The sequence below is a fragment of the Carettochelys insculpta genome, chromosome 9, assembly GCF_033958435.1.
Source record: "Carettochelys insculpta isolate YL-2023 chromosome 9, ASM3395843v1, whole genome shotgun sequence".
Lineage (NCBI taxonomy): Eukaryota > Metazoa > Chordata > Testudines > Carettochelyidae > Carettochelys > Carettochelys insculpta.
The window spans coordinates 57977943-57993021 of NC_134145.1; the positions used below are offsets into that span (position 1 = coordinate 57977943).

At 45.7% G+C, this 15079-nt stretch overlaps 1 protein-coding gene across 1 annotated transcript; it reads right to left on the minus strand.

Moving 5' to 3' along the window:
• Positions 1-2700: 2700 nt before the first annotated feature.
• IER5 (immediate early response 5) lies at positions 2701-3913 on the minus strand. Its single transcript, XM_075002949.1, has one exon. The coding sequence runs from the start codon at positions 3876-3878 to the stop codon at positions 3321-3323; it is 558 nt and encodes a 185-aa protein (XP_074859050.1). The 5' UTR covers positions 3879-3913; the 3' UTR covers positions 2701-3320.
• Between the last annotated feature and the right edge of the window lie 11166 nt (positions 3914-15079).

Genomic DNA, 15079 nt, shown 5'->3' on the forward strand with positions numbered 1-15079 from the left:
TAGAGGAGAAATCAAAATTCAAATGAGACCTGGATTGCTCTCTGATATTAGAGGCGGAATTGAGATATCAGAATAGCCTTTAGTTCTGGTATTTCAGATGCTGCCAACCACCACCATTTTGTTGGACACCAACTACATATCTCCTGTGGAGATTAGATATAGAACCAGTACCAAGCACTGTGCTGAAAGGAAATTATGGCTTCTTTACTACACCGACAGATTCAGTACTCTCTGCCCAGATGTTTTTAAAAAACCTTCCTTCACTGCTTTTTAATAGCACACACCACTATCCCACATTTTCCAGAAGCGTGTCCACACAAAATTAAGGCAATGCTTTAGAGTAGCTCCAAGCTGTTTCTAAACAGCTACCCAAAGATAAGAATGTGGAAGAAGTAGAAGCTGCTAACTCAAGAGATTTGAATAAGAAACCTGACTGGAAAAGAGAGACCCTGATCTTATGATTAGGACCCTAGCAAATTGATGTTGGTCAATTTCATAGCCCTGAAATTTTAAAGTTCTGACTTTTTAAAAAGTCAGAAGTGTCATGATGTTGCAATTGGAGAGATCCTGACCCAAAAGAGAGTTTGTGGATGGGGAATGACAATGTTAACGCATCTGATGACAGAGGTTGTTGCCCATAAAACTTATGGGCAAATAAGTCTGTTCAAGTGCCACAGGACCCCTCATTATTGCAGAAATAACCTTCAGTAGAGTAGCCATGTTAGTCTAGGGAGGTTGCAGTACTACTACCCATACATCTGTTCTGCTGCTGGTAGGGTACTGCCTTCAGAGCTGGGCACATCCTGGCCCCCCTGCTATGAAGGCAGTGCAGCAATGAGGGTGGCAATATTGCAAACAACCCCCTAAAATAACTGACCCCCTATAACTTTTGGGTCAGGAGCCATATTTTGAGAAATGCTGGTCTTTCCCACTAAATCTATATAGTGGTGAATAAAAGCAAACAAGATTTCACAGCCCATGATGCATTTTTCATGGCCATAAATTTGGTAGGGCCCTACTTATGATCCACATTTCAAGAAGGGTGTGTTCTCTCAGCCACCCTCCCCCCAACCAAAAAACCCTCTCCCAGTGAAACAATGGAAAGGGAACAGCCAGAGGGAGCATTCTAACCAGCACTCCCAATCAGAGGAAGGGGGTCTTACCACGTAAGTTCATGACCTAAAACATGTTAGTCTTTCATGTGCTACAGGACTGCTTGTTATTTGTAATGCTACAGACTAGTACAGTTACACCTGAATCTGCACCATTTTGGGGGGAGGGGGTTAGATTAAAGCAATATTAAAATGCCCCTGAATCCAGCAGGGTTTCTTCCCACCAAGTTCAATTTTGTTCACATGCCTGTTGACAGCCCTGTTTCAGTAGATGACCTGATAAGGGAAAGGGAGCACATTTGTTTGGACCTTTTTCTGGATGTACAAATTTGTGAAAGGTTCCCTTTCCTCCCTCCATAAAAGGAAAGGGTTAACAAACTCAGTTCCTAATGATGTAACTAAATGACACAAGCTGGTACATACACCACCACCAAAAGCAGTGTAGATTGCTACAAAAATCCCTTCTCTTAATTGCTTAACTTTCACTTATGATACCATTTTGCTAGTTGCCAGTCTTCAAAGACTGACTAGACCTTTATTTGTATTTTTAAATAAAAAGGGACTAAAAAAAAAGTGTTTCAGGCTGTTTTATAGGAAAAAAATAGCAAAAGAAGGCATGAACCATTACCACGGGATTGAGGCTTTAAATCCTTATTTTATCAGTTACAGGCTGAAAGGGAAAAAAAAAAAGACTCCCACTACCCAGCAGAGATCAATAAGTCTTCCAGCACAACAGGACTTTCCTTTGCAAAAAAGTCCTCTATGCATTATGAATTAATATTCCTCACCCATTTTCTCCCTCTGCATGTCCCCTTTAATTGTAACCTGAAGGTGTTTAAAGTTAAGGGGTTTTTGTTGTTTCTATAGTTTTGTTTTAATTAGCACAGCTTTGGAAAGCTAAACTACACAGAAGAATTCTTCTATAGAATTACTTTAAGCTCTCAGAGCAGGTACCTACTGCAGTAGTAGGTGAGCCTGTTCTGAGGAATAGGAGCCTGAGGCATGAAAGCAGGTTGAATTAGATATCCTTACCCAGCTCTCAGATTTTTGCAGTCAATTGTTAGCACTACGCAGAACACTGTTTAATGAAAAAAGTTAGAAATGAATAGTGGTACTCGGGCTGTTTTGACAATGAACAGCTGTTCTGAATGCATGAAGGTAACAACTTTGCACATTAAGTGCTTATTCAGAGGAGAGTCAAACTGCTACACCCCATCCCACTCAGAAGTACATTACTAAGTCTCTGGGCCAATGAGCATGTGTTATAAATAAAGAGAACTGGAAAGTCATTCACCACTTCCTCCTCTGTAAAACCTCACTAAAAATTCCAAGGGCAGTTTGCCCAAGTACTGCACTGAACACAGAACAGATTGCAGCAAGAGGTAGTTCAGATGACTTGGTAGAAAGCCCGCCCAAGATTTTAGCCATTTTCCGCTTAATGTTCTTTTATACACCGCTCAGAAGAACCGGAACCAAAGCCATCCTAGCCTCTACTGCTCAGCCATACAGTAAACTACACCCACTCCATTGCAGTCTACCCAGTCCTCACCCTCCCTCTAGAAAAGTGGCTACAAAAATAGGACTACACTTAAACAGCTGCAAAATATTTAATACGTGTTACACACGTAGAGTTAACATTTATACAAAACCAAAATACATCAGTGGAGAAGAGAATACTGTACAAGAGCCCCACCAGCTCCCCAAGCCTTTATAGAACAAAGGCCAGAAGTGACCAAGCCCGGCCCAAAAGCCACAACGACTTCCCAAATCAGTCTGTAAACTCGTTCGTTCACTTAATAAATCACTTTTGCTTTAAAGCACCACGTTAGAGTTCCGACTTCCAGCGCGTCATAATAGAAGCGTCCAATCCACTTCACCCTTTAAGTGTTATCTGGGGGAGTGCTCCCAGTGGAACAGCCCCGGGGGGCTCGGGATTCAGGGAGTCGCTTAGAGCTGGAAGGGAAGCGGCCACATGGGACGACAGGAAGGAGCCGCACAGGCAAAGAACGCAGGGAGCCCAGGGTGCAAGACTTTCGGCCGGGGAAAGGAGATCACAAGTCACGGAGAGGTGAAGGGCTGCGCCGCTCAGGTTCCAGTGCGGCGGGGCAGGCAGGGTCCAGGAGTCCTCGGCGTGGCTCCGAGTTTCCTGCCCGCTTTAGAGGAAGCCGGTCCTGGCCCTGCACCCGACGGTGCCGCGGGGCAGGGCGCTCAGAAGGCAACGATGGCCGTGCTCCAGGGGTTGAGGCTTCGCAGCACCGGCTGCTCGCAGCAGACCTGCCCCGGCTCGGCAGCCTCCGCCGCGCCGCGCTCCTTGCCCAGCAGCCCAGAGAAGCCGGAGCCGAAGATGCTGATGAGGCTAGCCACGTTGCCGGTCTCCATATCCTCCTGCGCCTGGGTCGGCTCCACCTCCCGCCGCGGCTTCTTGCCCGGGGAGCCGCCCGCCGGGCCGCGCTCGGCCGCGCTCCGCTTGCGGGGGGTGTCGGCCGGGCACTCAGGCCGCCCCCGCGCCGCCTCCAAGCCCAGCGGGCGGCAGCCGCAGCCGCGCCGCAGCCTCTCGCAGTCCGGGGGTGGCGGCGGCGGGCCTGGGCGGGGCGGCAGGGCGGGCTCGCCGCCGGGCTCGCCCAGGTAGACGCGGCGGGCGCTGCGCAGCACCAGCGACACCAGCAGGTTCTTGTGCAGCTTGAGGCCGCCGCGCTGGCCCCGCGCGCTGTAGATCTTGCCCAGCGAGATGCTGACGATGCGGTGCGCCTCCAGGCGGAACTCCATAGCGCCGCCGCCGCCCACCCTGGCCGCGCGCTACCCGCTCGCGCCGCCGACTGAAGCGAGCCCACGCGCCCGGCCCGCTTTAAATAGCGACCCCGCTCAGCGGCCAATAGGAGCGCCCCGCCGGCCGCGCGAACTACCGACTGGTTCTCCCTCACCTCCCCCCGCGCGCCCGCTCTGACCAATAGGGAGAGAGGAAGAGGGTTCGAACGCTAGCCCCGCGGAGAAGGCTCTTAAAGGGGCAATGACAGAGAGGGAGGGGGCCGTGGTCGGCGAGAGGCGCGAGCAGTATGCAGAGCAGCGAGAGGCTACCCAGAGTGATGCAGCCTCCGATCCTGCGTTAGAGCCCTTGTCACCCGGCCGGGCCCGAGCCTCCTCCCGTTCAGCACCTAGGCAGTCGCACAGGCAAAGGAAGCCACACAAACTCCTGGCTGCTCACCCCAAACAACACCCCTGGTGCTGGGCCCAGGCACCCGCCCCGCCATACCCCATCTGAAAGGTGTCCCAGATTTCCTTGTGCCCCTTTGTGAATTGGGTGCTGCTGAAAAGTGCCATATTCCAACTGAGCTTCTCTGTGGATCTGTCTACACTGGAGTCAAAGGCGTGAGTGCAGCTTGCATAGTCAAGGGTCATACCCATTCTCCTAGGAAATTTCAGCTCTAAAGTCAGTTCTGAACCCTGAGTTACCTTTCTGGCACTACTACCAAATGCACACCTCAGTGACGTAAGAGAGAATCTCTTGCTTATCCCCTCACCTTCAAACACAGAGCCAGCCCCAAGCAGAGCCTATCTGATGTAGGGCCCAATGCAGCATACTGACAGCAGGGCCTGGCCAGTAGGTCGAGGATGCTATATTCAACTAGAGTGAGGGGCCCGAGGCAACTGCCTTGCTTGCCTTGCCCTAAGGCCAAGCCACTTCAAAGAAATAACATGAGTCATCATGCAGACCAAGAAGAACCAGGCAGCGGGACCATATGGCATGCCAGCTGAAGTCTGTAAGTCTGGAGGTGAAGAACTGGTTAAGAAGCTCCACAAACTTTTTCTTCAAATTTCGTATAATGAGAAGATTCTGGAAGACTTGAGAAACACCAACATTGTTACAATTGTTAAGAAAGGAAACAAGTTGGAGTATCAAAATTATATAGGTCATTGTCTTGCTATCCACAGCAAGGAAAATTCTTCTTTGTATCCCCTTAAACCAATCACTTTCCCTTGCTGAAGAAATACTGCCAAAATCTCAGTTCTGTCTCAAGTATCAGAGAGGTAGCCATGTTAGTCTGTAGCTTCGAGAACAACAAGAAGTCTTGTGGCACCTTATAGCCTAACAGATATTTTGGACCATAAGTTTTCATGGGCAAAGACCTGCTTCATCAGAGACCATCCTGACATGATCTTTATTGTCTGTCAAATCCAGGAAAAATCTCAGGAACAAAATCAGGACTTGTTCATGACCTTCATTGATTTGACAAAAGCTTCAATGCTGTCAGCTGAAGCCCCATGGAAAGTTCTGCCCAGATTTGGCTGCCTTCCAAAATTTATTAAAGTGCTAAGGCTTCTTCACAACCAGATGAGTACCATTGTTCTCTGTTATGGCTTGGACACGGACCCTTTCATCATCGGAACTGGGACTAGGGAAGAATGCATTTTTGTTCCAACTCTGTTCGTCAGCTGTTAGCAGTTGTTCTGATCTTCATTAAAGACAGCCTCCTCACTGGAGTTTACATTCAATACAGAATGGATGGGTTATTTTTTTAACCTTTGATGTTTCCAGTTAAAGTCTAAAGTCCCCAGGGCATCCATTACTCATTGTCAGTAAGCTGAAGACTGTGCCATCCTCATGCATACTGGGAATGACCTTCAGTCCATGCTGGATATTTTTGCACAAGCATACTGAAGCCTAGGACTTTCAATACCAAGAAGACTAAAATGCTCTATCTCCGTGCTTCAGGCTTTGCACGTGACACACCACAAATTACCACTGAGGGAAGGTACAGATGCTGAAGGCATTTGAGCACTTCTTTTAGGTTGGTAGCCAACTCTCTCAAAATAAAGAAAAATAAATAAAAACACGATGCTGAGGTCTAGCAGAGGATCCAGTGTGCAACTGCTTCCTTTGGGAAATTGTTCCAGTGCATTTCCACAGACAGCAAAATTCAGGTCTATAAGAGAGTTGTCATCCCTACTCCCCTCTATGGATGCAAAACATTAGCAACCTCCTGATAAGCCCACTCTTGGGGGGAAAGGCAGCTGCCCTGGGGCCCTGCAATTCAAAAGGGACCAGGACTCCTGGCTGTCACCACCACTGCATCAGCAGGGGCTGGAGCCCCAGGCCCTTTAAATCACTGCTGGAGCCCTGTGTGGCATGTTCTGGGTGTGTCTGAGGGCTGTATGGGGAATGGCTGGCTTAGCATCAAGTGGTAAGATAGCCACATGATGGCCAGCATCCTCACTGAAGCTAAAGTCACCAGCATTGATGCAATGATTTTTAGGAGCCATCTCGGAAAACAGGACAGAAAATATTACATTGTCTCTTGATAAATCCATACTATGACCACATCTTGATTACTGCACACAGATGTGGGTGCCCCATCTCAAAAAAAGATATGCTGGAACTGGAAAAGGTACAGAAAAGGAAAACAAAAATTATTAGAGATGTGGAAGGTTCCATCCTGCAGCTTTCTGAAGAGACTGGAGTTCCTAAAGATGTGCAAATCATGCAACTTTCTTGACCATCCCATGTTGATGTTGGTGAAATGGCCCTTGTGATCCACCAATGCTGCAATATCATGGAGAAATACTCCTTGTGGTTTATGTATTCTGTGGCAAGGTGGTCAGGTACCAAGATAGGGATGTGTGTTCCATCTATTGCCCCACTGCACTTAGGAAGCCCCAGCGAGGCAAAACCATCCACTATGTCCTGCACATTTCCCAGAGTCACTTACCCTGGCTACTTGGATCACAGCACCTCCACTGCGTATTAACCCTCTCTGAAATGATTCACAATGGACTGGTAGAGGTCTGGTGTTGCTAGCTTCCACAGGGCTACTGCCACTCACGTCTCAACTGTCAGAGCAGGTCTCATTCTGCTATTATAGTGACTCAGGGCAGGGAAAATCAATTTGCAAAGTTCCATAAAAGTGGGCAGTGGGCATGCATGCCAGTCCGTTTCGCAGATGTCCCACATTTCACCTTAGTACATGGCACTGAGATGGGTTAGTAATACAACAAGTATAAGTTTATTAATCAAGAACACACATTTAAGTGATAAGTAATAATGAAAGATTGAAGCATTTTACAAAAAAAAACAAAAAACAATTCTTAGTGACTAGAGCAGTAAGTTTTAATCTGTGCTTGAGCAGCTTTCTCACTTCAAATTACCATCCTCTCTAGCCCTCAAACAAGAGTATTCAACATTCACATAATCAGAGGGTGCCAATGCCTTTATTCCCTAGTGACAAACAACTAAAATGTCTTTTGGCTCCTTTTACAATTCCAAAAACCTATTTCTTTGTTTCAAGTGCCAGGAAGACCATAAGGGCATTTGGACTCCAGAATCTCTCTTGGTGGTATGCTCACCATGCTTTTTTGACTCTGCCACTTCTTAGCTTGACCATTTTCTTTACCTTACACATAAATATACCTTAATTGTCCTTTGTAACCAAGCCCGGCAGCCAAGTAAACCTACATTTCTTTGTCTACCACCAAGACATAGGTTAAAAACATATTTCCAGCACATACACACACAACTTTTTATATAGCAACGAAGGGTCCTGTGGCACCTTATAGACTAACAGAAAAGTTTTGAGCATGAGCATTCATGAGCACAGACTCGAAAGCTCATGCTCAAAACTTTTCTGTTAGTCTATAAGGTGCCACAGGACCCTTCGTTGCTGTTACAGATCCAGACTAACATGGCTACCCCTCCGATACTTAACTTTTTATATATGACACATAAATATACCACACAATTTTCTATCTGACACCTAACAAGACCCTGGTTAAATATTCTGACAATAGCCTTTTGAGTGTGCCCTTTGCCAGCTGGCATAAAGGGGCTCTTAGCATCACAAGAACATCACAGAAAATCCCATAATGAATTATAAGTCTGATTATGTATAATGTTGCATTTGGATGCTCTTTAATGAATAGAGACTGAGTCCACAAATTCTATGACGAAGATAAAAAGAACTATTGAATGGTTTTCCCCATTCACTGGGCACTGTCCATTCTAAGTACTGAATGAAGCAAAGGTGCTGTGGAAAACACAGAATGCAATCATATGTTTAAAGACTATATCATAATGCATATGCACAAAGAGAGTAAATTAAGATTGCACAAGCAGTGTTAATTCTGATATTCCTTAGCATTTGAGTGCTCAGTTTTGCAATCTTGTCATTCTTTTAAAGTAAGTCTTTAAAATGTAATATTTCATGTAACAGCTTGTCCTCCATTAGAGACCATTGGTTTACAATATATTGTCTATTATTGTCTGATATATTATGCATTCCTCTATAGTTACTTATTGACAAACTCTTCTCATTCTTCCAAAACTCTGTTCTTTCACATTCTCCCCTAACTCTCTCACCTGATAATTTTGACAAATCACGCTTAATGAGCACTATTTGTCACACACTTGGGGTTTTTAAAAATGACTCTGTTTTCTCATGCTAGTCAGAGAAAGGCAGAAGGGGAACTGATGTTTTCTGAAGTATTTCAGACTTGTCCCTGGATTCCTAAGCATTTTCCCACCCTCAAATGTCACCCTCACCAGCATATGGAGGCTATAAATGGAGTCATCTGGGGGTGGGAATAGGAACATCTGGGGATTGAAGTGCAATGGACAAGGAGAGCTTTTCAGAGGAATGGAATGGAGAATGAGTGTCGCTATTCAGCTGAAAATGAGGGATTTGTCCTTCCTACATAAGCAGATGTGGCACTGATGAAATTTCTCCACAATGCAAGTCCCATGTGTGAACTCCCCATTATTTACTGAATTCATTTCCATTCCTTTAATTGCGTTCCCACCCTTCCAAGTTGTACACAAAATGTCAGCCTTCCCACACCAGTGACTCCTCTCCTGAGCCTGATGTTCACTGGCAACAGGAACTGCCACCAAATTCTGGCTTCCTGAAGGTGCACTTGATTCTGACGTGGTAAAGTAAATAGTCTCAGAGGGGTGACCATGTTAGCCTGTAGCCTCAAAAATAACAAGCAGTCATGTGATATCTCAGAGACTACCAAATCTATTCAGTCATGAATGTTCATGGGTAAAATCTACTTCCTCAGATGAATGGAGTGGGATTATTCTGGGGACGTGGGTTTTACCCACAAAACTTACTACATTTGTTTGTCTCTAAGGTGCCACAGAACTGCTTGTTGATTCTGACAGTAACAAAAATCAAGGGATGAATAAATCATAAATACATCATAAAGCATCTGACACTGGAGAAGTCTAAACAAAAGACCCACAACTGCATGTTCTCCTCTACCTCATCAACTCTATAACGGAAGTCCAAATTACTGCTCTGTGAGACTTTCTTCCTGACAACAATAGACCTATCTTCTAAACAAAGCACACTTTATGGTTCGGCATCACATTTTCTCTCCTTTCCGCAAACTTGACACAATTCCTCCTGCCCGTGATTATAGCATAATAGCCTCAAAATGGGCAATCTGTGACATCTACAAGGATACAAAAAACTCTTTCGTAATGTGGAAATTATTTCCAACTCTTTTGTGCCTCCAGCCCTTCTTGAGTTTTAGAGTATGTCTGCACTACCAAATTTTGTCAGCAAAGCTCATACTGACACCCATAAGCCAACAAAACAAAAATTGCCAGAGGATGTCCATACTTGTTCCCTCTTGTCGACAGATCATGTCCACACTCAGAGTACTATCATCAACTGTGCGAGCAATGTGCTATAGGTAGGGTGATCATATTTCCCTATACTGAATATGGGACACTTGGTAACATTATTTGTATTCAAGCAAGTTTAATAGCAATGAATCAGAACTATGTAGTATGAACATTCAAATTAATGTCAAGTTGATTGAGCCCCTGTTAAAAGAAATAATAAGTAGCTGGACTTTATTTACCTTCTTATTTTAAGGGTTGCCTGGGGAGAGGTCTCACACACACACACACACACAAAAGGATGGGGGTGGCCAACTGACTTGACCCAACCCTCCCTGCCCAGGACTTGCCACCCTCCATACCTAGTTGGGCTCCCAGGATGGACCTGCCTCTCCAAGCACCTGGCACAGCAAACTTTTGTTACTGTGCACGGCTTTGCAGAGACCACCTTTTCCCTCCTCTCACCCCATCTCCTGTGGTTAGAAGCAGCTTGTCTCATCTTGCCTATAGAAGGGCAACTAACATCTCCAAGCAGCTTCAGGCCACTGGCATAACCCAGCCACCTCTTGTGCCCTGGCTTCGGCATGGGTAGGAAGAGCTAATCCCTAAGGATGCATTTCTGCACAAGGGCCCAGAAACATGGCTGCTGGAGCTTCAGAAAACCTGGCCAGAGAAGTGGCTCAACAGGGAATGGTGCCTCAGGGCCAGACCAGCCCCACGGTGCCTGGAGCAGGACCCAGCATCGAGATGGCATGAGAAGAAGAGTTTTAAGCCCTGCCAGGTTGCTGCAGCGTCTGCACGGCTAGGATGCAAATAGGTTGGAAATAGCTTCCTCCCCACAACTCCAGAGTTTAGATTAGGGGCAAAGAAGCTTTCTTATGCCAGTGCTGTTTTGGGTTTTGGCACATGGTGGGCTTGGCTCCTCCTGGCCAGCGTCCTGGGCCAGAGGGCTTGAGCTTTCCATGGGGCCAGCTTAGCCAGAGGCAATGGGGGGAGGAAGGAGCTAGCCAAACAAGCTACTGGTGAAATGAATGATCCAACAAGGGGCTGGCTCGTCACACAGTGCTGAGCAGGATGTCTCCTGCTGGGGGTGGGAAGTGGACAAGGAGCAACAAGACTGAGGGATGAAGGGGCAGAGCAGAGAGAGGCCACTGACTTGGCAAGCATGTAAAAGGACGATAAGTAAGCAACAGAGGCAACTCATAATCAGCCACTGTCTCGCTGTACTCACCAGCCTCCACAGCAAGCAGCCAGTACTGGCTGAAAACAGGACTAGGAGTGCGGGGGCAGCGGCTGTTGGCCAACAGGAGGAACATGGCAGGGACTTTACTGAGGGACCAGTAGAGTGAGTGGCTGTTCCCATGCCCTGCAGGTATGTACCCCACCTTGCAGGTTGGGATAAGGAAAAGCTGATCCCTATGCATCTTCTACAGCCTCCTCGGCTGCTGGGAGCTGTATTGTAAGTAGCTCTGTGAGCTCTCCATGCTGAGGAACGTCAAAGCAGCACAGCAACCTGACTCCCCATCCCCACAGCAGGAATCCGCTTGCCACTGCGTTCCTAGTTCAGGGCAGAGTAGGAGCAGCACACTCCTGTCAGACAATCTGGGGAGCTTATAAAGGGGAAGTACACAGGCCTGAAAGGGTGGCAGACATAAAAAAACTGAGCAGAGACATCAGGGCAGGTAGGCTATGTCTACACTAGAAGCTCGTGTCAACAGTAACATCTGCAGATAGGGTTTCCCGGTGAACTGGAAGCTTCTCTATTGACAGAAATGTCTATACAGCACTTCTATCAACAGAACTCTGTCAACAGAAGCATTATTCCTCAAATTTTTGAGGGATAATACTGTTGAGACAAATGCAGAGTTCTGTATAGACTCTGTCGACAGAATGGTTTGTGTGCATAGATGTTCCTGGAGTCACGTCGACAGAAGGCCCCTTCTGTCAACAAAATTCTCTAGTGTAGACACAGCCATACTGCGGGATACTGGTGGAAGCCAGTTCTGTTGACGAACACGCAGCAGGATCTGTTAACAATAAAGGGAGGGGAAAAGAAATAGTCTCTGGTAGTGTTGAAAGTTTTTGTCACCTAAACTGGGGTTTTTTCCAACAAAAGTCACATTGCAGTGTGTAGGGTCTGATTGTTTTGTCAGTAACAGGCAGCTTTTGACAACAGAACCTTGCAACGTAGACAAAGCTACAGAGACGCTCACATGAGTTCTGTGCCCCAAATTTGCTCTCTGGAAAACTGGAAGGGAGAAAATAATAGTGAAGAAAAATGACAGCCTAAAGAAAAAGAATTGGCTTAAATTCCCAGACCCACAGAATCTGATTCAGTGTCCTGATCCCATGCCTTGGAAATCTACAGCTTCTATGGTGTAACCATTTCAGTCAGGGTTTAATTATCAAAGCTGACTCTAGGTCTAGATGTTTGGGGGTTGTGTTGCTGCTGTTTATACATAACAGCCTTATTTGTCTCTCTATGACACCTTGAAATAAGTGTGTGATGTGGTATCTTGCTTTGCTGTCACGAGCTAATTTAAATACTTGTAATGACACCACATTCAGATTCTGGAGCCTCCAGGAGCTGAGGCTGTGATGTCATTCAAAGAGATGATTCTGATTAAAATAATTAGACTTGATTTTATGGTATTTATTCAGACAAAAATCCTGTTGATTTCCTGATGCATGTTGATATACCTGACACATGAAGCAATTAGTGTTGGTAGGAATGCGATTCCTTTACCTCAGAATCCCAAAGATGCCTAGAGAAGACTTTCAGTGGCACCTTCATCTGCCTCAAGGGCACTGGATCCAGTCCTTTTTAATGAATTACTTATTTCAGTTGTCACCAAGTGACTCCTCTAAAGACTTTAAAGGTATGTCTACACTGAAGTTAGACAACCACCATGGCTGGCCCAGGCCATCTGACTGGTCTTGTGGGGCTCCGGTTAAGAGGCTTTTTCATTATGGATATTTGGGGTTGGGGTGTGGGGTCCCACAGCCCAGACTCCAGAACAAATCTGAAATCTACATTTCAACTAAACAGCCCCATAGCCTGAACCAATCGACATGGGCCAGCCATGGCTGTCCAGTTGCAACACAGACATACCCTAAAATAAGGTAACATTACAGCAGGGCCAAGACTTTGATATAAAACCTCCCCATCCCTTGAAGCTGGAGACATATCCAACAGTGATGCACTGCCACAGATATTTTCTCCCTCAGTGACCAAGGAAAGTGATATTCCCTGGGTACAGACCCCTCTCTCCAGGCAACTCCCTCAACTAACTTATTATCACCTTTTACCAATAACCAATTTCTGTAGACAACTGTCACATGGCTAAGTTCAAAATAAGATTTTGGAGAAAGCTAGTGAGATGATTTTGTGGGATACCAGCCAAACTAAACTGACTCATCTCCTTTAAAAACTGTATATGGTGCATGCACCTGGGGAAAAACCTTTAGGTTCTACCTCCAGCCTCTTGCTGCAGAAGTGGAGCCCAGCTGCACATTCCTTTCAGCCTTAGCAAGCAGTTTGTGTGGGTATGTATTTCACTTCCCAAGGAAAAGAGTGCAAGTCTTTCTTTTACGCAACAAATAGTAAACTGAAATTCTTTATAAGGAACAAGGGTCGATTTTATTAATAAGGAGCTTGGCATACACTTCTGATTCCCCTCAATTATCAGTACACCTGAAGTTTGCAGCTTCGGACTCTCTCTAATCCTTATAGATTCAGTTTGCAGAACCAATTCTTCTTTGTCTTACATAACAATGACTACTGATTTGCCTGGACGTATAAATAGTAAGCCCACGATTTCACTTAGTATCTTGCTTTGCTGTCACAAGCTAATTTAAATTCTACGGCCATTTTCATCTCTGATTTAATGTGACTGGCTTCAGAGAAACTATTCCAGAGATTTAGTTATACAGGTTGAACCTCGGTAATCCAGAACGCTCTCATCTGGCAACATCCGTAATCTGGAGTGATTTTAGTTAGCTGGAATATCACTTATCCTGGGTGTGGCCAAGTTTTCTGTGGTCCCATAAAGTTTGTTTACAGCCACTAGTCCTGACCCTCAGTGTTCTGTGCTGTTATTTAGCTGTAATTTACCTCCAAATGTCTTTTAAGAGCCCAGTAAGCAGTAGAAGTGTTGGTAATGTGCTAGACAATACTGACTTCCCGCGGTGACTTCCTCACTGGAAAGAAGAGATGAGAGAAGAAAAAGCGAAGGAGCAACTTGCCTCTGATGGCCCAATGCTACCATGCAGCAACAAGCTGTATGCAGAGCAACAGAAAAATGGAGGAAGCAGGGAAAATCTGAAAGGTATTTGGAGAGAAAGCACCATCTACTGCTTCACAGCCTGGGATACAGAGACAGGGTTCCCAGTCCGATATTCCTGGTTTTACCAGATTTGTTGACCAACCTTGGGCTAGTCACTAACAGCTATATTTTCAAAAGTGGGCACCAATTTTGTGTACTAAGTTGGACAGTCAAAATTATGGTGTCGTAAGTCAGCGGCCACTTTTGAAAAAGTTGGTCTTAACTTCGTCTGACTTTCCATTTCTAAAATTCCCATAACATCATTAGTCAAGTAGAGGGGAGAGGCAAAATTCATCACTCCTCATAAAGCACTGTGAAATCCTTGCAGGTGATGTGCTACAGAATGTCAACTGTCATGTAGCCTTAACTGTAACAGTGATTAAATAATATATTTATATTTCCAATGTCTTCTACATGCAAACAATTATCACAGCTGTCCAGTGTTTGGCCTACTCTATTTCCAGCCTACACAAAGGATCACCCAGTTCTACCTCAGCATCTATGTCACGATCTAAATGGGTCCTGTATTTGTAGGACGTCACAAAAATAAACTTTTTTTCTTTAGGCATGCTCTTCCCGCAGCTCTATGATACCTGCAAGTAAGGCAAGAAGACAGAGGGGAATAGCACTCTACGAAACAGTCCAGTCCTCCTTAAAAGCATCGGTGCGGTTGCCCTTTTAAGAAGGACAATATTTTGGTCCCTGAGCTTGTCTTTCTTTCCCAGGCTGATGTAATGCACTAAGTTTCAGACAGAGTCACATGGTGGCTTTTGAGGTCAGAGCCCTGGGTGGCTTTGTTGTCTGTCTGCTTGTCTCTGGGTTGTGGTTGTATGTGTGTGAGAAGAGTCTGCTTTCATTAGAGGGAATGTGGATGTGTGCGGGTGTTTCTCTCTGGCTTGTGATTGGTTGTAGAGTGTTTCTCTGTTTCAGAGCCACTGCTGTGATTGGTTAGAGTGTGCTGTGTTTCTAGATGTGCAGCAGGGTCTCATTGAAATTGGACTGGCTGGATAATGTGCATCTCTGTT